Source organism: Phragmites australis, chromosome 4 (assembly GCF_958298935.1).
Source record: "Phragmites australis chromosome 4, lpPhrAust1.1, whole genome shotgun sequence".
NCBI lineage: Eukaryota > Viridiplantae > Streptophyta > Magnoliopsida > Poales > Poaceae > Phragmites > Phragmites australis.
Window position 1 is genome coordinate 42135677 of NC_084924.1, and position 21824 is coordinate 42157500.

Consider the following 21824-nt stretch of genomic DNA (forward strand, 5'->3'; position numbering starts at 1 on the left):
GTATGAAAAAACTACAAATTATTTTAAGATAAAATATAATCTATTTTAAATGTGATTTCTTATTTCAACCGTCTTTGAAAATAACATATTATTAGATAATAGTTTATCTTAAAAATTCATAACTATTTCATACAAAGTTGGATGAGGATAAATTTTATATAAAAATTATAGTTCTCGATGAGATCTACAACTTTGGAGTTGAAAGCTTTTTCATTTGAAATCAGTTAGATATCTAAATAATCATTTAAAGTTTTAGATAGAAGATTTTAAAAGAAATGTATATGCTATTATGATCGGTAGTTCTTGATGAGATCTATAATTTTGTAATAGTTGTGTGGTGAGATTGAAAGGGTTCATACGAGATGAGAGGTTTCAAGTTCAAGTGACAAGAACTACATGTGTGCATATTTCACGTGAAAAAACATGTGACTTGTGATGTCGCAGGCGCAGGGGTGCCTAGCCGGTCAAAAAATATATGTTTTTTGGGGCAAAAAATATTGATTCAGGGATCGATTATCATATGCGGTTTTTTATGAACCATTTATGGTAATATGTTTTCACATGTGGCCTATTTTGTGTATATAAAAATTATTTATTTTTATAGACTTTCAATCTGAGTTGGGGTACACAATCTTCCTTATGACTGCCAAACCAGATTTCCGTTTTGAGGAGAAGGTGTAGTCTTTTTGAACGGTGGTATCGTCAAGAAGAACGAGGCGCGCCCCATTTCTGGGGCGGGGAGAAGGTATTTTGTCGTGGAAGTTCGTGAAAGAATATTCTTGTTTTTCGTTGGAAAAAACAATGCCGACATCAAGAGCAGTCTCCTTTCTCTTTTGGGAGCAGAGCTGAAAAAGATGGGAAATTCCAATATAGATACGCTAAATATCTGTGAAAACAGATTACCATCTGTCTTTAAAAATAATTTTTTAATAATGTCACTAAACTCGATTTTGGTGAACCATTCGTCTACGCGTATGTTTTTCTAGTCTTTCATCCGCACGAGTTAACGTGATGGATGGCACAGCTACTTTTATATTAGTCTGTTGGTCTCGATTAATAAGATAGACTAAAAAATCTACACCATCTCTTTGTATGTCGGGCTTTTAAGATTTATTAGGTATTAATCTTAAATATAATGGAACGTATATATTCAAACGCTCAGGCATCTCAACATCACCCACGACCTCATGTGCCTGTAACTGTAACCCGTAGGATTGCAGAGCTTTGAACCGTACACTGCCCGATCGATGCCTCCTTTAATTTGGTCACACGTTCCATGTCCGATGTACAAGTAGAGCAGAACATGCCAAAATGTAACATGGACCGCACGTCCACTTTCTCGCCTGCTGCCGTGCTGCGGGAGAAGCAGCCAAGAAGCGACAGCTCGGGGAGCAGCCATCGAGGCCACCCGTAGCTTTCCCCGAGGCCAAGAGCTTGATGTGCTCTGGAAGCCAGTAGAAAATTTGTTCCTAGACTAGATGGAGCAATCGTCAGCTTGTTAGAAATAACATTCAGGTCATCACTAATTACATAAATATAACACTAATTAATGCAAAATTAGAAGGTTAGAACCGAAATTTGGCGACGGTTGTACGAGCGCTTTGACATAGGGAGAGCACATCTGAGCTCGTACGATAAGTACTATGATTCTTTCTACTTCTACGACGAGTTCAACCTTCCCGATGCATTGGATGGTCATGTGATGGGTCAGCTCTGGTGCAAGCGCGACGTAAGTAATACAAGTTAATATATTTTTTTTAAGTATTATTTTTTTCATTACACTTATATACATGACATTTTTCTTTTTTTTTCATCCAAGGTGGGCGACGACGATGACACGCGCTTCGTACCCTCAGTTTGTTGCCACATTCGATCAGCTCCAGACAAATAGGGTGTGTTGGACACCTTATGACCATGAGTCGCTCACGACGCGCGCGCCTCTTAGCCTCTCCGAGTTGTGCCACAAGGACCATGCCCTCGGGCTTACGACCTGGCGGCTGGTCTTCGACGTCAAGTTGAGCCCTACTACCCGGACAAAGTGTACATGCAGTTCGGTTTCACTAGCAGTTCCCCTTGCTACGGCAACTGATGGACAACACTCACTTGTAAGTATTTATTGTTATAGGTTCTTTACTAATCATGTTTTCAATTTCGTACGCGTAACTTCGTCTTGCAAGACGATGAGAAAGGGTCAGGGCATCGCGTACGATGCAACATGGAGGGGTAAGATGCAGGCGTGGGTGGAGGAGTGGGCTGACGCAGTTGCACACGTCCACATCTCCAGTGGGCATTATGACCCTAGGACCAAGGACGCGTACTAGCGCTGGTTCCACCAGGCGACGTGGGTTAGGTGCATCTCAGTGCCTCCGGAGCCGCCGCAACACAAGTCGGAGGTCACCGACACTTCCGCTTCGGAGCTACCAGCGAGGTACCATGCACTGGTACGTGAGGCTTGTTGGATTGTACTAACTTCCTTTCTTATATTAAATATGTTCTCTCGTGCATTGCGGTCGTACACGTGCAGGGACGTCGGCACGGAGCTACTAGACTTTGTGGAACGTTGGGAGTCGGTCCCACCACGGGTTGACCAAGGCAAGCTAATGGCTGGTCTGCATCGGCTAGCAGACGTTACCTCGATGGGTTTCGACGTGCTTCATGCCAAAGGTTACCGGACATCGTCGAGGCTATCAGAACACCGAGGTCAACATCACACGCTCGGGCTATGCTACCACGCTTGTACACGGAATTAGACTTGTCATCTCGACCTCTGCCACCACGGTACATGCTGGCTCCTGGTTTCTACTATGGTGGTACAGTTCTAGGTCCGTCACTATCAATGTTATCACTCCGCATTGCACTTTTCAATTCAATTATAATGTGATGCATGACCTTTGACATGGTTGTTGTAGGCAATAGTTTTAGCCTCCTTCGACACAATATCTGACTTGATGCACTCTATACCGGACGACTGGTTGCAGTTCATGGCCGACGAGGAGAGCCTGTCACAGACGGTTGGAGCGCCTCCACCGACAAAGCCATCGTAGCCCGACCCTGCCACCCCTCCAGATGCTGCACGGCCTAGGCAGACTCCACGTGACCCCTTTACGTTCTCCACTGACCAGGTGCGCCATAAAGCAGTAGGCAGGCGAACGACGATGGGCGTGGCCAACAAGCGTGCCTGTGGCTATGGCAGCGCCCCGTGACCATGTTATTTGATAGGACTTGAACATGTTCATGTTATTTCTAGTATGTGGTTATCATGACATGTAGTATGTTTATTTCAGTAACATGTTACTAGTCATATTTTTATTACATGTGCTCTCGTGTCATCACAGAGCGTAGCATCGTACAATTTGATCCGCTTTCGAATGTATCTACGTGTCAGCCTATGAAGCAATAAATCATTGACTTCCAACTTTCCACATCAGAACCATTCGCATTACGATCCCTAGTACTAGTACGCGTGCAAACAAAATACAACGTTACATGACAGGGTACAATTTATTTAATTACAAACAACACGGTACAATGAAATATTACAAATAGCTAAGGCAGTATATCGTGATACATTTCTTCTATTTATACTGACTAAGAATTTACTGTGAAGACTCCCCTACTCCCAGCATCCTTCTTAACCGTAGTGTGATGAGAGTTGTGGAGGAGGAGGACCCAAATTTTGGTGGCTCATGCGTACATATATGAAATCAAATCCTAGGACGACCGCTAGAACACATCCATATTACTCCCAATTGTTCCTCTCACCTACCATGCGAGGTTGGATATAGCGGTTTCTGATGTTGTTGGCTCTCTCTTGACGTAATTGTTACTGTAGTTCTGTGATAGCGGTTTCTGATGTTGTTGGCTCTCTCTTGGCGCAATTGTTATTGTAGTTCTGTGATAATGACGTGTAGGTGACGGATGTATTCTTGAATGTGTTGTTTTATCCGTGGGTCAATATAGTATTGGAAACCACAATCATCCATCTGAAAGAAGTGATTTATAAGATAAGTAAATGGTGTGCAGGAAATCGCAAAGAAAGTGAGTATTATTTGTTCATACTCTGAAATGCGAACAACAGAAGAATCAACAACCTATGTCACAAAAATGCTCATAAACCTGGACTACAATGTTATCTCTATGACGATATGGCAGCCAAAACAAGCAAGGAAGAGCATTATGGTTTTCATAGTAATCTTTACCATATACATCTAAATGGAGGTGTGGAGGCGGTGGATCAATAGGACCATCAAGAGGATGAGAATGCGCCATTGTCTCGATTCAATTCGAGGTTAGAATATGTGTGAGTAGAGATTCGATTGGGTTTTATTTATACAAAAGAATTCCTGATGGTAGTGGATATATATGGCAGCACTAAAAAGCCTATTGTCTAGACTGCACTAGCCTATAACGGGTAGCACTGAAAAGACTATTCACTACATTGCACTGACCTATTAGGGGTACCACTGAAATGCACTGCAGGCCTGCAGCACTGACTCATCCACATGTTTTTCCCTTCTACTGCAGTGAAACTCGATTATGACCTTACCAGAATATACGATGCCCTTCGTCAATATAAGGCATTGCAACATTGACTCAAGCATAGGGTTTTCCCTGCCACTACAGTGACACACGATTATAACATTACCAAAGTATCTGATGCCCTTCGTCAATATAAGGCACCTTAATCTCGACTATATGAACACAACTAACACTAAGCATGGCGAGAAGAGGTGGATGGAGAAGGGACATGCAAAAATTTAAAGGTCATCCACCAAATGATCTAAGAAGGGACGCGTTCGAAAACTGCTTAATGCCAAAGGGTATGACGAGACCCGAATGACGTTATGGGCAGATATGCAGTATTCGATGTTCACCTGACTTAGATACCTTTGAGAGGAGGTACTTCTGTTGTTCGAACATAGATATGCTTTCCAAAGAGAGCGAATCTTCTTGGGTAATTACTTTGAAATGATACGATTTTCCATTCACTTTATGTACTAACACTTTTCATCCGTAGGTGACAAATCACATCCAAACACCAACCGGGATATGTGCATTTCACAAGTGGATTGATGACCTCATATCCCCAAATGAATGGGTGGATCAAAGGAAGAAGTGAGATGACGACGAGCTGAATTTGAGGCATGAGAAAGAAGCCTGCGCACAAACGCGTAAGAAAGACGCATCAAGTGATGAGGATTGACTATGATGCAACTCTACTATATGCCGGCTATTTACTTTTCCTAAGGCGTGTCTACATGTTATGCTTACATTTTGTATCAACCATGATACCTAACGCCACAAAAAAATGTAACTTTCCTATATGTGTGTTGTATTTTAGTGTAATTATGTTATGTAATCGTACTCAAATGAATTATCATCAACCGTTATTCTACACACATTTTTAACTCACAAAATTGGCAACAAAACACGGGCTCTTGATCTTATCCCTGCTGCAATGAGAAGTCGTCACTCCGTATGTATCATTTACGATGGAGTACTATATGGTAACTTGTCATAAATTATGTACTACTATATGTGCTGTACTTTACTTTCATCAATGAAATGACAGGAATTTATCACTCTACCAATGAGCTTTTTCTAAGTCCAATACTTGCATAGGATTCCTTGACTTTCATATTGAGGCAACAATAAGTTTTTACTGAACTTATACATAATAAAATGACCATACCAAGCAATAGCTTTCACAGGAAATATCTGTCAAGCATCAATGCCACAACTTTTTTAGCTTTCATAGCAAATCTCTGCTCATTTCTCCTTGTGCACAATACCCATATGCTCCAGTCCCCAGCTATGTCCATGCACTCAGTCCATGCACCTGCCTCCAGCCACCACAAATAACCCCACCCTCAACCATAGATAGACCACTCCTTCCTCAGCTCTCTCAACTGCAATGTCTTTCTCAGCTTCACCAAGCCCACCCAAGAAATATTGGGGGATTTTCATTCCCCATGGGGTTGAACCTCCAATGTGCTTCTGTGGCAACCCTTATAGGCTTCGCAAGTCTCGGGACATCTTCTACACATATGACAAATGCTTCTTTATATGTGCCAACTATCAGTATGACCTGCCTCGATATGGACCGTATGAGTACCTACTCGTATAGCGATATAGATCACTCAAGTAGCACTTTCTATACGATCTCATGCATTTTCTTACTAATCTTTCCTCTTATTTCATTTGTCTATTCTCTTTCACCTATCTGTGACTTCATGGAATGGTTGGACATGAAGCAAATTGAGGATCAGAAGCGGTGGGTCGACATGAGCATGCGGTGGATGAGGCAAGCTTATCGCCGAGAGTACACAATAGCAGGGGGAACTACGGCTGCAGCGTCAGAAAGAGAAGTGCATGAGAAAGGCAGCGAAGGAGCGTACCGCGGCTGAAGCACGCAAAACAGAGAGGGAAACGAAGCGAGAGAGCACCTAACGTGCTAAGACGGAGGGCCCCAATGCCCTGCGAAAGGGAAAATATCCTAGGTGTACTCAGTAGAGAGCATATAATATAACCTGGCTCATTTTTATTCCCCAAGGTATATTATGTTTAGCAATGGTACGTTATTAGGTTAGTCTTTACGTGTATCATATATATCAACGTTTGTTGTTCTCATCCGTACCATATGTAACATCCGTGCCGGGTTATATGATAATTGTATTTCACCACTACTATTGTTCGTGATGTCGTTTGGATAACTATTTGCACAACAAATATTTTTAGTGTTCAACATCTGTGCGCCTTATTATCTCAGCCTCTGTGTAGCCATAGTTGATATTTTCGATAGAGTTTGACTTCTTTATATGATGTACACTGAGCTCTGGCAGTGTCTCAATAATGATTATATGATATTTCCTAAATTATTAAAAAATTCAAGTAAACGGGTATCTGTCGTCGTACGGCATGCCAACAGGCCTGTCGGCACTATCGTTTGTCAACTACCGTGACACCCTTATCGATGTCTGCTCGGGCCTGTCGGTACGCGGAATACCGACATGCCTTTTATATGCATTTCGCGTGACTACAAGTCCCCAAACCTAATGTCACATTGGTTGTTGTCACGTGAAGTACCGACAAATATCTGGTCTTGCAAAATTTGTAAATTTGGCTATTATTTTTCCAATTTTCAAATAAGATAATATTATTAAAAAATTCAATTACTCTCATGTAAAAGCATGTAATTAATATTGTATAAAAACACTCTCATCTTTCTTCAATATACCACACCCATGGAGTACTAGTATTAATTGATTACTATGAGCTACCAATAAAACTAACGAGAGGCCAAAACTATAGCACGCAGAGCGAAAAGTTACCTTAAAATCTTAAAAAGACATACATCTAATAAACAGTAGAGGAGACTAAAACTACGTATATTTGTGACCGGAATGAGCTCATTCATTGGATGGCCACGCAACTCACGTGGCCCGAGTTCGCATGTTAACACCGACAGGTCTAAGGGGATAGCATCCGACTCATATCCACGTTGATGCACAGTGATTAAGATACAGAAGACATACACTGCACTGTCAGCTGATCCTGTGGAGCATGGGCCGCATGGTCAGCTGGTCCCATCCACTGAACAATGAGTGCCTCTATCCTCGGCAGATCATCAGGATCATCTGGCACTCATCCCTCGTGGGTACGCGCGAGTCACACTGCTTTGCGGCTACAACTACTCAAAATACATATATATCCAAAAAATCATGAAGACAGCAAGTCATGGCTTGCATGCGTATAACTAGATCAGCAGCGCGGCTCGCTAACGAGAAGAAAAAAAAAACAAGGAGGATAAGCGAGTGCCGGCACCTCGCCAGCTCAAAAGAGTATGGGTCGGTGAGGCAACCTCCCATGAAGCAAAAGATAAGGAAACGAAGCACAACTAATATAGATTTGGACACCTGCAACCAGTGAAAGCGAAAGCACTACGGCATTTTCTCCAGTTTCCGAGAAAATGCGAGGGGCGACTAAGGATTAGGACTTGGGAGCCGTCATCGATGGCTATGTTAGGGATAGATGGACAAAAGGAGTCACGGATTTACTATGAAAAATCTTTTAATACAAAATAAAAAAATTATGGGAGATAAAATCTTATTATGATAGTACAGAGTATAAGTATAAAGGTTGGCTATATTTTATAAGTTTGTTCTGAAGTTGTATCTAACTATGACTATCTTTTTTAGCCATTTCCTAACAAACCTTCACTTGACTCAAATTTCATATAAATATGTTCATGAAAAATCATCTCCGAAACATCGAAGGGTTACTAAGCACCACAAATAATAACTAAGTCCAGGCAATACTTGAACTTAGTAGTATAGAGTGACTTAATAAGCATATCCGTGGTATTGTCTTCAGTATGTATCTTTCTCACAATAACTTGCTCTTGAGCAACAATATCATAGATGAAGTAGTGATCGACATGAATGTGCTTGGTATTGGTATGGAACACATTATTCTTGATCAAACAAATAGCGCTCTAGCTATCACAATAAAGAATATTAATATCCTGCAAAACACCAAGTTCAGAAACCAGACATCATAACCAAATAGTTTTTTTTGACACATTCAGTAGCTGAAATATATTCTATTTCAGTAGTAGAAAGAGCAGTAGTAGACTGAAGAGAAACCTTCCGACTGACGGCTAAACCACACAAAGAGAAGTCATATCCAGAAATAGATCTTCGTTCATCAATATCACCAACATAATCGAAATCAACAAACCCAACAACATTATTTATCTTTACCTTATTCTTATCAAACATCAAACTAAAATTAGAAGTACCTTTTAAATAACGAAGAATCAACTTAACAGTTGTAAGACCCTTTTCTCGAGATCTCATATGCCTCCTGCATCAGTCCCTAAATCAAGTAGCTGATACACATAGTATAACAATATATGGTATCACAATCATACATCATATATATAAGTATTAAGGTTATACCAAAATATAGGTCTAAAACCATAGAGTATATTACAAACCCGGCCAACAAGCCAATGAAAGCACAGTGGAACGACAACACAAAGCCATAGGTAGCTAGGGTGCTAGCGCGACCACTAATCTACTCCTTATTCGTGCCTTCGTCTCTAGCGAAGTCGGCATCTGCTTACTCATCTTAATGATAGCAAAAATGAGTATGAAAGGTACTCGGCAAGTCCTATACTATTGTAAGTGTTTGATAGATGCGTAAAGGATGACTTAAGGACAAAGATTTATGGTTTAATTTTAAGCGTAAAGTAATTTTCACGCAGATATCCCATTATATTCTCTACTGCTAATTTTAAAAGTGTGCAAACAAGTTAATAAGGTATATCTGGGGGGTTTTGGTCCTAGGAGGGGCTACACCTTGCTTCACAATCCTTATCATTTTGTCTAGTGTACCTCTAGTATCACATAACTCCTGGCACATCGAGCCAGCAACCTCATGTTACTCAATCAGAGGACATGCAAAGCAATGTCCTCCGTCACCTTCCTTGTTGGACTATACTACGAGACTCCCCAAGTGCTTCATATCTACATAAAGGATGATAGGGTACCACTAGGACCTTCGAAAAGACTCTGGTTCTGTAAACATCCGCGAAGTACCTGATAGATGCTTGAGTGCGCGTTGCTCGCTCTGGCCTCCAGGTAAAATGTCTAGCTTGGTCAAGAGACAAAAAGGTCAAGTCCTGCAGATAATAGGACGCATAGGTGCACTATGGTGGCTTAGTATGACAACGCAATTGTCGGAGGGTTAGCTCCTGTCGCAAAGATCCTGAGGGACCCCTTTTTAGAGATTCGGCCGGGGGGATGATTCTGAATATGTTTGCTGGAGAAATAAATGGATGTAAATACGATGGTAGGTGGTGAGGAATGATCTGATGCAGAAAAGAGTAAATGCGCTGGGGGATTTTTAGACAGGTTCGGTCCGCACTGCACGTAACACCTTACTCTTGTGTGGATGCTATAAATGCCTGAGAATGTCTCTCAGGAATGTGCTAGTTACAAGAATGTCTGTCTACCCTAGAGCCTGGGGCTCCTTATTCTTCGGCTTCTATGCTCGTACGAAGGTGTTCTTCGATCTGTGTGTGCCTGTTGGCTCTGGGTGCGCTTGGACTTTCCGACCTTCTCTACTTCATTAACTTCTTCAACCTTATCTTTGTCCGTGTTGTCGGCCGCTTTAAATACCCACCGGCGGTAGCGTGCCCCGAATGGGAGGGCACGAGTTCCAAGGTGCCATAAATGGAAAAGGTGTCATCATGGCCTCTGCGCGAAGTGACGGGGGTTGAAAACGCGCCCCGCGCCCCGCGCCCAGTCTTCAGTCGTCATGATGGCGCTGGCAACGGCCGCCGTGGAGAGGGCCCACCGGGCAGCCGCAGAGCGGCCCGGTGTGCCCGCCCTATCTTGTTCGCCTGCCACAGCAGCGCAGCAGATGGAACGCCTCGGGTTTCGCGATGCTATCCCGAGGAGCGCCGGATGGCACGGGATGAGACCCGTGCATTTAATGTCCCCACGCCCTTCTGCCAGAATATGGCAGGAACTGACACCGACCGTGGCGGGAGAAGTTGGAGGTGACAGGCCACGCGCGCTCTTAAATACGGCATCAGGCCTTTCACTGGCTGACACCTCATCGCTGGACCCCTGTGGGGGCCACTGACGGGGGGCTTTCCTGGGTAGTCGGGAACCGAGTGCTCGGGGGTCACTGTTCACCTCCCCGAGCACTCTCTCCCGAGAACGCCCTTTCTTGGTCCTCGGGGAACCGAGTGCTCGGGGGCCACTGTTCACGGCCCAAGCACTCTCTCCCGGTCTTGACTGTACGGATCCTCGGGGAACTGAGTGCTCGGGGCCGCTGCTCGCAGCCCCGAGCACTCTCTCCCGGAACTACTTTCGTTGGGTCCTCGGGGTACTCGGGTGCCCGGGGGGCCACTGCTCGCAGCCCCGGGTACACCCCTCCTGGTACTTGGTTCTCCTGGTCGTCGGGGGACTTGGGTGCTCAGGGACCACTGACTGTGGCCCCGAGCGCCCTCTCCCGGGACTTAGTCTTTTTTACCTCGCGGAGATGGCCTCTGCGGGAGGGCGCCACGTGGCGGATTGCTGGCCTAGCCTTGGGATTCGGGGACCCCTGGTTCCTGATTCACCGACAGCAATGATTCGGTAGTTATACAGCCAGGGCAGGCATCTTCAGCTGGCAATGAATACCACGCAGTTAACTCAAGCCCCCAAGAAATCCTCACTGGAGGACTACTCTACTTGCCCCCGCAAAAACGGTTTTTACCCATTTAAACACCACTTGTCATATCACACATGACATAAAGGATTCCACAATCATCAAAGATTAATGTCATATGAGTTGAATTGATTAATCAGTGAAGCGACATCTCCGAATATGTATTCCATAACGACATCTTCGAATAGATGTATTCTATTCTAAGCATGCTATATATCAAGGCGTCGTCCGACGTTAATATAGATAACGACAGGTAAATTCTAGGGTGATATGTATTCATGATGATGACATTTAAAGTATGACAATTGTTTGATAGGATGTAACTATTACAAGCAGTTGAATTAGCACAGTATATAGCATATGTGATGATAAGTTAAGTTTTAAATTGATCAATTAGATTATTGAAAAATATGGTCTCAACATGCTCAAGGAGATCGAACTTACCTTCTATGAAGTATTCTTCTAACTCTTGGTCGAAGTCGGGGTTCTAAGATTCCTCAGCGAACTCCTCCGGTTCAGCAAATGCGATTATGATTAATGATGGCCTATACTAGAGAAGAATCAAATATCACCAAATGGAAAGCCAAAAGATCCCTAATAGATATCACACTGAGATATAAAGATAGATCTCAAATTTAGATGAATTTAGACGAAGGAATCGCTGAAATCGGAGTCAAAATAGAGAAATTATGACTCCCAAAAGATTTAATCTAAAATTTAATCAAGAAAACACTAAAGACACTTTTTGTAGTTGAAGCCCACTACACAGTACTCAAGTCACGCTGTTGGGTTGGCCAGCAGGCTGGCCCACCATAGCCGAGCCATGACCTGCCTTGGCTGAGCCATGCCAGTAGGCCAGAGGTAGACACACGCACACGAGGGGCTCAACGGCGGAGTGGAACAACGCCAAAGGGGGACTGCGGTGAGAAATCAAGGCAGCTCACGCTGGAGAATGTGACAGTGTGCACTGGAGGAGGGAGAAGAGTGAGGCAGTGGGGTCCACATGCCAGCGAGGGAGAGGACATCGTGCGCGTGTGGCGCGCTGGTGTGCACGTGTGAGATGGGCTGACCTGCGTGCGCGGGGAGAGGAGAAAGGGCAAGTTAGGCTGGACCGATGTATGGCTGTGTTGCACAGAAGAAAAAGAGAGAAGGGTGGCCCGAGAAGAATAAAAGGATTTTGGAATTGATTTGGAAGAGATTCAAATGGTTTTATTTGAATCTGGATTTGAATTTGGATTTGGGTTTGGCATTAATTCAAATAAGAGTATTTGAATCAGGATTTTGATTTGAAACTCTCAGGTTTGGGAGAGAATTTGAATTCAAAAGATTTGAAGTAAATTTGGATTTTAGCTAAATTGAATCTAAGAATAGATTTGGATTTGAGAGACATTCAAATTCAAATCTCCACTCAAAGAACCAAAAAACAAATGCATATGATTCAAATTATTGTAGGGATTAATTTAGAAATTAATTTGGTGCTCTTTGAAATACTTAGCCAAAATAATATATTTGAATATATGCAAATCAGTGTGTGTGTGTGTGTGTGTTCAAATATATATTTCCTTTGTTTTATGTTGTTTTAAATAATAGAAAAAAAAATAAAATGGACTGGATTTTGATATAATCTAAATGTTAAAACTCGGGATGTAACAATAACATTCTAATATCCTTTGCCAAGATTATGCATAAATTTGCTAACAACACTAACTGCTAAGGATAGATTCGGATTTGAGAGATATTCAAATTCAAATCTCCACTCAAAAAATAAAAATAAATAAATAAATCAAAATGCATATGATTCAAATTATTGTAAGGATTAATTTAGAAATTAATTTGGTGCTCTTTGGAATATTTCCAAAATAATATATTTGAATATATGCATACCAGTATATATATATATTAAAATATATTTTCTTGATTTTATGTTGTTTTAAATAACTAGAAAAACTTAAAAAATGAGTGAATTTTGATATAATCTAAATGTTAAAATTTGGGATGTTACAACAACATTCTAATATTCTTTGCAAGGATTATGCATAAATATTCTGGTAACAACACTAACTGCATGAGATAAATCATAGCATACAAGAGATTTCCAACTGCACCGGCGTAAGGAATATGTGACATGTAGTTTTTATCTTCTTCATTAGTAGGACATTGACTCGAAGATAACTTAAAGTGTGAAGTAAAAGGTGTAGAAACAGGCTTGCAATTACCAAGATTAAATCTATCAAGTATCTTCTCAATGTAACTTTTCTGAGATAGAAATAATTTACCAGTCTTTCGATCATGCTGAATTTTCATGCCAAGAATTTTCTTTGCATGACCAGAATCTTTCATCTCAATTTCATGACTAAGTTGAGTCTTTAACTGATCAATCAAGGACTTATCATGAAAAACAATGAGCATATCATCAACATAAAATGGAAAATAAATAAAATATCTATTGGGAAATTGTTTGAAGTAAACATAGTTATCATAACTGTTGTGAGAATATTATTGTGCAATCATAATAGAATCAAATCTTTTATAACACTGTCTAGGAGTTTGTTTAAGACTATAAAGAGATTTCTTCGAATAACAAACTAAATACTATTTTCCAGAGTAGCAAAACTCATGTTATCTCGTAAAAATCTCCTTTTCTAGAAAGCAGTTTTAATATCAAGTGCTCAAATTCCCATCTAATAAAACAACCAAAAACAAGCATCACCTGAATGGAAGAGTGGCATACAACATGAGAAAAAATTTCATTGAAGTCAATATCTTCCCTTTGGTCAAAACTTTTACCATTAAATGTGTTTTCCATCTCTCAGCTTCAATTCCATAAATATATTCATTCTTCTTATAAATCTATTTGTACTTTAAAGGTTTCTTACCTTTTGAAAGCTCGACCAAATCCCATGTATAATTTTTATAAATCTCTTAATTTCTTCATTCATAACTATCAAGAAGAGCATATATAACATGCTATATCATCAATGTCATGATATCTAGCAGGCAATTGAATGTTCCTTCTTATTCTATGATTGTTATTTTCAGAAGATCGTTATTTTTAGAAGACGATGAATACAAAATTAGCTGTGGAGTAGGAGTAATTGAAGAATCATTATCAATGGTAGGTGAAACTAGCTCAAATTTTGTGTTCCTTGTAACAGCTTCAGAAATTTCAAATTCAGTTGTAGAAGAACTACCCATGTTATCACTACCCGATGAGAGTAAATCATCTTCTTTAAAAGTAACATCGCGATTAATGATCAATTTCTGATAATCAAAACACCATAAAAGATATCATTTGACACCAGAACCATCCAATAAATATGTATTTTTCTCTAGGCTCTAATTTCATAGTGCTAACATGAGCATAAGCAGGACAACAAAAAATTCTCAAATTAGAATAATCAACTGGTTAACTAACCGTTCTGGAATCCGAAAATTAATGGTGAAATTTAGAGAGTGATTGATCAAATAACAAGCTGTAGAAATAGTCTCAGCCTACAAAGCACGCTTATTCTATATGCATGCATTTGAAAGCATATAACAGACTCTTTCCAGAAGAGTGTGATTCATATGCTCTGCCACACCATTCCACCGAGGGGTTTCTAGAACAATCAAATGTCTTGCAATACCATGATTAGCACAAAAATTATCAAACTCACCACTACAAAATTCCAATCTATTATATGTTCTACGTTTCTTGATTTTATGGCCAGTCTGATTTTCCACCAAAGTCTTCCACTTCTAGAACACTGAAAGAGCTTCATTCTTATGTTTCAAAAAAATAAACCCAAACTTTGCGAGAAAAATCATCAATAAATGTTGTTATGTACTCACATCCAACAAGGGAATGAAGCTTAGACTTTCCCCAAAGATCATTATGAATATAATCAAGAATTCCTTTAGTCTAATGGGTTACAGAACTAAAATTGACCCTCTTTTGTTTGTCGAAAACACAATGCTCACATAAAACAAGTTTGCCAAAATTATCTAAAATACTTTTGTTGCATACGAGATGCATACCTTTCCCACTAATATGACCCAAATGCATATTCCAAAGCTTAGCGACATGAGGATCTGATGCAATAGTAGAAACAACTACAATAATTCTAATTGTACATCCTTGCAAGTGATAAAGAATATTGATTCTATTAGCTTTTAACACAACAAGGTTGTCTTTCGAAATCTTAAGAACAACATTTTCACCAACATATTTATATCCTAAAGATTATATGGTGTCCAAAGAAATAAGATTTCTTCCATTCTGGGAACATAGCGAACATTTGTAAGTGTACTAACAGTGCCATGACAAATTTTAATTTGAATAGAACCAATTCCAACAATTTCAAGTGAATGCGCATCACCAATTACAACTTTACCGCTACCAATAGGATCATAAGTAGAAAATCACTATTTATATTTACATATATGAAAAGTGCAAGCTGAACTAATAATCCAAACAGTTTGGTTCCTCAAATTAGCAGTGCTGATTAGAGCCTCACCATTAGATTCATTTGCAACAAACGTGGCTCAATAGATTTTTCTTATTGAGTTTTACTCCTTTCTTCCTTCTTCTTTTTTAACTTTGGATACAAAGAAATATCATGATTGTCTTTCTTATAGTAACTGCAAAAAAGATTGGATTTTTGATTTCTTGATTTAATCTGGACACCGATCTAAAGGAACTATCTTTATGTGATGAGCTACCTCTAATAATTAAACCCTCAACATTAACTTTAGAATGAGAATCAACATCAAAATTTCTCCTTAGACAACAAATTTGATTTAATATTATCAAAACTAACGGTATCATGATTGCTATAAAGTGTTTAAAGGTAGCAGGCAAAAAGACAACTAGAAAAATAGCCTTATCGTTATCATCAATTTTCACTTCTAACTTTTAAAGATCAATGATGAGTGAATTAAACTTATTAGTTTGAGATGTAATTTATTAGCGAGACTTTTTTTCATGTACTATAGCAGTCATTTCGTTAATGACTTCATGTATAACATCGGTAGATAAACCGAGTTGCATTACGGAGAGTGTTTTTTTATCCAATTCGTCTCATGTGTCGTATGCTATGCTCCCTGATTTAGTATCAAATGTCTTTCAAATGCCAACTTATTTGAGAAGAACTTTCTCCTAAACCTTTTATATGGAGAAACTAATCTTGCCATCAAACTTCTCAATGTTAAATTTAGTGAATGACAACCAGAAATCAGCAAGTCCTGGTCCACTATTCCGGGTGCGCGTAGCAATTTTCACTGTATCGTTGAAGACATCATCGATGACATCAGTACAGTGAACAATATTGCTATCCCCGATGATGTCAGCACCATCGGATTTGTTTGCGGCCACGCCTGATCTTCTGTAGCGGACGACTTTGTAGTCGATCGTGTGGCAGACTGGCGGTGCAGAGCCCGTCACGAACGCGCAACGGTGGAGAGCGCGTGGCGGCGGCGTGCGGCTGCGCGAGGGGTGAAGCAGCGAGACCATGCGCACGGAGACGACGGCGCGCGACTGCGGAGACGGCGACTAATGGATTGGACGACGACGGATAGGAAGAGGCTCTGATGCAACTTGTCGGGAATAGATGGACAAAATGACGCACGGATTTGATGTGAAAAAAAATCCTTCAATATGAATAGAAAAAAATTATAGCAGATAAAATCTTATTATGATGATGCAGATTATAATTGTAAGAGTTGGCTTATATTTATAAGTGCATATTCTGAAATTTTAACTGACTACGCTTCTTTCTTTTTTAAGCATATCGTAAGCTATACTGTAGGAAAGCAAATTTTATAAAATTTGTATAAAAAGATCCTCGTGATCCAACGGTTGAATAAAAAAGAGAGAAAAAAATAGACACGTATGAAATTTGCTTTCACATGACAGAGCTGTGCGATGCCTTCCTCCCCCGTCTAGCACGCGTGCAGCCAAACAGCTCGCCATCGGCGGTTGTGCCCTTCTCACTTCCGTGCCGACGCCACGCGTCGCCGGGACCCGCAGGTCACTTGCCACGCCGTCCACGCCCTTCTCTTGTTCTTTTCATCGCGGGACCCACCGAGAGGTCACTTCGGCACTTCGCTGCTACTGCTACCTTGGTGCAGCGCCATGACCCTGTCCAGTCCCTGCCAAATCAACGCCACCAGTGCACCTACCTTTCTGCGGTAGAATACAGAATCCGGAAATCGACCAATTGCCGAGTTCTCCACGGCTTGCATGCCTCTAAGTCACATCAGATTCGGGCGGACGTTTGCTGTTTAGCGGTCTACGTTATCATCCACATCTCCTACGTTATCATCCACTGTATTAAGGTTCTATTTGTTTAAGTTCTAGCTCGTAGAATTAGGTATTTTTAGTTTGAAAATTTGTTAAGTTAAATCTGTGAGTCTGGTAAGACGAGTCATTTCATTTTTATTTTAATCTGAAAATAAATTTTTATTTATTTTACCTTAGTCAATAAACGTAAATTTTAATATGAAATTAAAGCTTGACTCTATTAAATAAGATCCAAGTAGATCACAAAAGTTCAACATCTCCTACCTAAACCCTAACGAGCTAACCGATCAGCCATTGTGTCCATTGCTGGCCGAGAAGGTTAGTTGGAGCTGCTTGCAGGTCCTTGACGAGTACAAGGCCGTCGTAACTGTGCGATACTGATCAACTGAGATCTCGTGGGCCGCGCGTGCATGGCTGTGCTGTCGTCTGCGAAGGGCGCCGTTCTCCCGGGAGCTTGCGGCGGCCGAGCCCTGGCCCTGACGAGGGTCCTGGGGAGCGGCCTCCGCGGGGCGTTCGCAACGGTGCGTGCGCGCTTCTCGCTCGTGTTTACCGTTCAGATCCATCTATTCCTCCGCGTGCATGACTCGGGTGCTTTTATTCGTTCTCGTCTTGTTTCGGCTCTGTGGCCGTGCCCAAGATGGTTCTTCCTCCTGCCGCCATGGCAATGGGATCAATGTTCAGAGCTTGCAGTAACCGCCTTCTTTTCGCTGCTCTCAACACGCAGGCCGGAGGCAGCGGCTCGCTTCTCCCGCACCGGTGGGCGTCGTCGCTGCCACAGCCGGACCCCGTCGACAGGTGAGTGACATGCAGATCCTCATCTCCGACTCTCCGTCGTTCTCTTTTTCACGGCCGGTAGCTGGTTAGCTGCTGCTTGTTCCATGACCGATCGCGACATGTGTGTATTCGCGTGCTGCCTGCCTGCAGGTCCGACGAGGACGGCGGCGGCGACATCGACTGGGACAACCTCGGGTTCGGGCTCACCCCGACCGATTACATGTACGTCATGCGGTGCTCACTGGAAGACGGCGACGGCTTCTCCCGCGGCGAGCTCAGCCGCTATGGCAACATCGAGATCAGCCCCTCCTCCGGCGTCCTCAACTACGGCCAGGTCCGTCCTCAGCTCGGACAGCCCAAGACTCGTGGAGCACACAAGTGACAAGTCCTCGAGTAAATTATTGACGACGGCTATAGATACAGATGTTTCTTAAGTAGCAGTATCATGCAACCACCTGTGCGTGCAGGGGCTGTTCGAGGGGATGAAGGCGTACCGGCGGCCGGACCGGGCGGGGTACACGCTGTTCCGGCCGGAGGAGAACGCGCGGCGGATGCAGCACGGCGCGGAGCGCATGTGCATGCCGGCCCCCTCGGTCGAGCAGTTCGTCCACGCAGTCAAGCAGACCGTCCTCGCCAACAGGCGCTGGGTACGTACGTGCGTGCGCTCTCAATTCTCGGGATGATCTCACATCACGAGATTTGCATGCCAGGCTCATGTGTCCATCGCTTGCATTTCAGGTGCCACCGCAAGGAAAGGGAGCGCTGTACCTCCGGCCCCTGCTCATCGGGAGCGGCGCGATTCTTGGGTTGGCTCCGGCTCCCGAGTACAGGTTCCTGATCTACGCCGCACCAGTAGGAACGTACTTCAAGGTCAGTGCAGCATCAAACACAGTCCGGTTAACCTGCAGTTATCACGGTTCTTGAGCCTGAACGAAATCTGAGTACAAATCCGCGGGCTATTTTGTTCCTTTTCAGGAGGGCCTCGCGCCGATAAACCTGGTGATCGAGGACGGCATCCACCGCGCGATGCCTGGCGGGGCCGGCGGGGTCAAGACGATCACCAACTACGGACCGGTATGGAGATCACTTGTCGACGCCCCGGCGATCTGCTGCACTCGCAGCGCTGGTGCGCATTGTACGGTACTAAACTAGCAGCAAGTGACCGGCTGACCGGTGGTCTGCACGCAGGTGCTCAAGGCGCAGATGGACGCCAAGAGCAAGGGTTTCTCGGACGCGCTATACCTCGACTCGGTCCACAAGAGGTACCTGGAGGAGGTATCCTCGTGCAACGTGTTCGTCGTCAAGTGCGGCGTCGTGGCCACGCCGGCCACCAGGGGCACCATCCTGCCGGGGATCACGCGCAAGAGCGTCATCGAGCTCGCCAGGGACCGCGGCTACAAGGTCCGAACGATCTGATGTCCCTGCGTGCGTTGTTCTGTGTGTTATTGTGACCTGCCATTCTGTTCGTATATCACATAATTTTCAGTAACTTCCGAACCGTGAGATGCTGACCCGTCTGGCCAAGCAGGTTGAAGAACGCCTCGTTTCCGTCGATGATTTGATGGATGCGGACGAGGTCTTCTGCACGGGGACGGCGGTGGTGGTTGCTCCGGTGTCGACAGTTACTTACCAGGGACAGAGGTAAATTTTGCAGCTTGATCGGTGACGGTCAGTTCCACAAGAATGCCTACTGAGGTAGATGCGGAGTCGCAGATATATCGTCCATTTCTTGGTTGTTTCAGGTACGAATTCAGAACTGGCCCAGACACGGTGTCGCAGGAGCTGTACACGACTCTGACATCCATTCAGATGGGCCTGGCCGAGGACAAGAAAGGATGGACGGTAGCAATAGATTAAGGTGACAGCGCCGGGGGAAGAGCCTCGAACATTCGTGTGTTTCTTAGATTCGCCATTGTAAATAATCACGCTGTTATCTTCTGGTGGAAAATAGGCCATTGATCAACAAGTAGGAGTTGGGCAATGGAAGAAGCAAAGATAAATCTTTGCGCTTATAAGACAATAAATCATGTGTTCATGCAGATCATTGCAGACAAGACATTGGTCCCCTTCGAAAAGTTGTCAGTGCTGAGGCGTGAAGATTTGATGCGCATTGATCTTCCATGACAACCCTGCATCGACATTTACATTTCATTGTACATCACAGGCCCTGAGCGAAATCATTTTTTTTCTTCCACTCCACGTAGGCATATCAATTCGAACACGAAGCGTGTGGTTATCGCCGGTACATGCTTAGTGGATCCTTTCACGATCCACCGCAAAAGCTCGATTATACGGAGACGGCACGGGTCTTCGTCTTCCTGCCAGCAGCTCGATCCGAGGAGGAGACAGACAGGCATGATAAACGTGCTAACGTGACAAGATATTCCAGCTGGATATGTATTATCTGAAAGACCGGAGCACTGTTCTAGTGTAGAAGAAAGGGAAAATTAATTAAGTGTCCTATAGTTGAATTTTTATAATATATTCGAAGTTAATCAATCTTTGATATATGTCCCATAATAACTAATTTGTAACAAAATTTCGTATTGAGTAAGAGATGCGAAGGGTAATCTTCGTTACAAATTAGTTTCTATGAGACGTATGATTAAATGATGATCAATTTTGAACATATTATAAAGGTTGATCAACTTCAGAATATATAATCAAATTTTCCTAAAAAACAGAGAAAAAAGTAGGGTAGATAGAATGAAAATTCTTGTATTGATTGATGAGCGATGTACATATTTATACAATGTGAAGGGGTGACAAAGCACACATTGAGGAGGTCAGTTTTCACATAGGGTGTCCCCTCATTAGTTATTGTTAATTACAGAGATTAATTACTAATGACAATTAACAAACTATTTGATCATATGTATATCTTTTGAAGAAAGATGTCATTTCGTAACATTTTCCCTTGATCAATTATTTCAGCTGTAAACTTCTTGTTAAAAACTCCTATAAAATCCTATGAAAAAATATGAGGAGAAAATAATATATCGATATGTTGATATGACATTAAAACTCATTTAAAACCTAATAAGAAAATATAAGGAGAAAATCATATGACATATATTGATTATTGCTTTATTGAAGCTCATATGAGAAACCTAAATAGAAAAAACTCATTGGTAAGTTTATAGAACAATAACTATGATCTATGGATTATATTAAAACCTCTGGAAAAATCTATTGAAAAAATAGAAGAAATAACTACGTTAGGCAGTTGTATCCTGAAGAAGCATCCGTTGACACTCCAATGGTTGCAAACATATCCCTTTGGATTCTATATAGTGTATACTTCATGACATCAATGAATACAAGATTTTCACTCTCTATCTCTATTGTCTACTATTTATTGTAATCTACACCTTAATTATCACCTTTTGTTTGACCAAGTTGAGTGCTAAATACTCTACCTAGGACTTCTGGTCTGAATCTAATTTAAGGTGTACTGCCATTTTGATAAGAAATATATATCGACAATTTGTAGTCTTTAGTATTTATTGATTATATGAAATCAATATAGCTTGTGAAAATGTTATCA

General features: G+C 42.1%; 1 protein-coding gene across 3 annotated transcripts; it reads left to right on the plus strand.

Moving 5' to 3' along the window:
* Positions 1-17747: 17747 nt before the first annotated feature.
* Positions 17748-20448, plus strand: LOC133916591 (branched-chain-amino-acid aminotransferase 2, chloroplastic-like). 3 transcript variants are annotated; one of them, XM_062360329.1, is made up of 10 exons: positions 17748-18024; positions 18141-18298; positions 18428-18611; positions 18745-18924; positions 19016-19147; positions 19253-19351; positions 19466-19678; positions 19806-19918; positions 20020-20168; positions 20318-20448. In XM_062360329.1, the coding sequence occupies exons 1-9, from the start codon at positions 17914-17916 to the stop codon at positions 20132-20134; spliced, it is 1305 nt and encodes a 434-aa protein (XP_062216313.1). In that variant the 5' UTR covers positions 17748-17913; the 3' UTR covers positions 20135-20168; positions 20318-20448. The 3 variants fall into 3 exon arrangements, with proteins under 3 accessions (XP_062216313.1, XP_062216312.1, XP_062216314.1); XM_062360328.1 differs by lacking the exon at positions 20318-20448 and having other exon boundaries at positions 20020-20273; XM_062360330.1 differs by lacking the exon at positions 20318-20448 and having other exon boundaries at positions 17749-18024; positions 18228-18298; positions 20020-20273.
* Positions 20449-21824: the final 1376 nt, after the last annotated feature.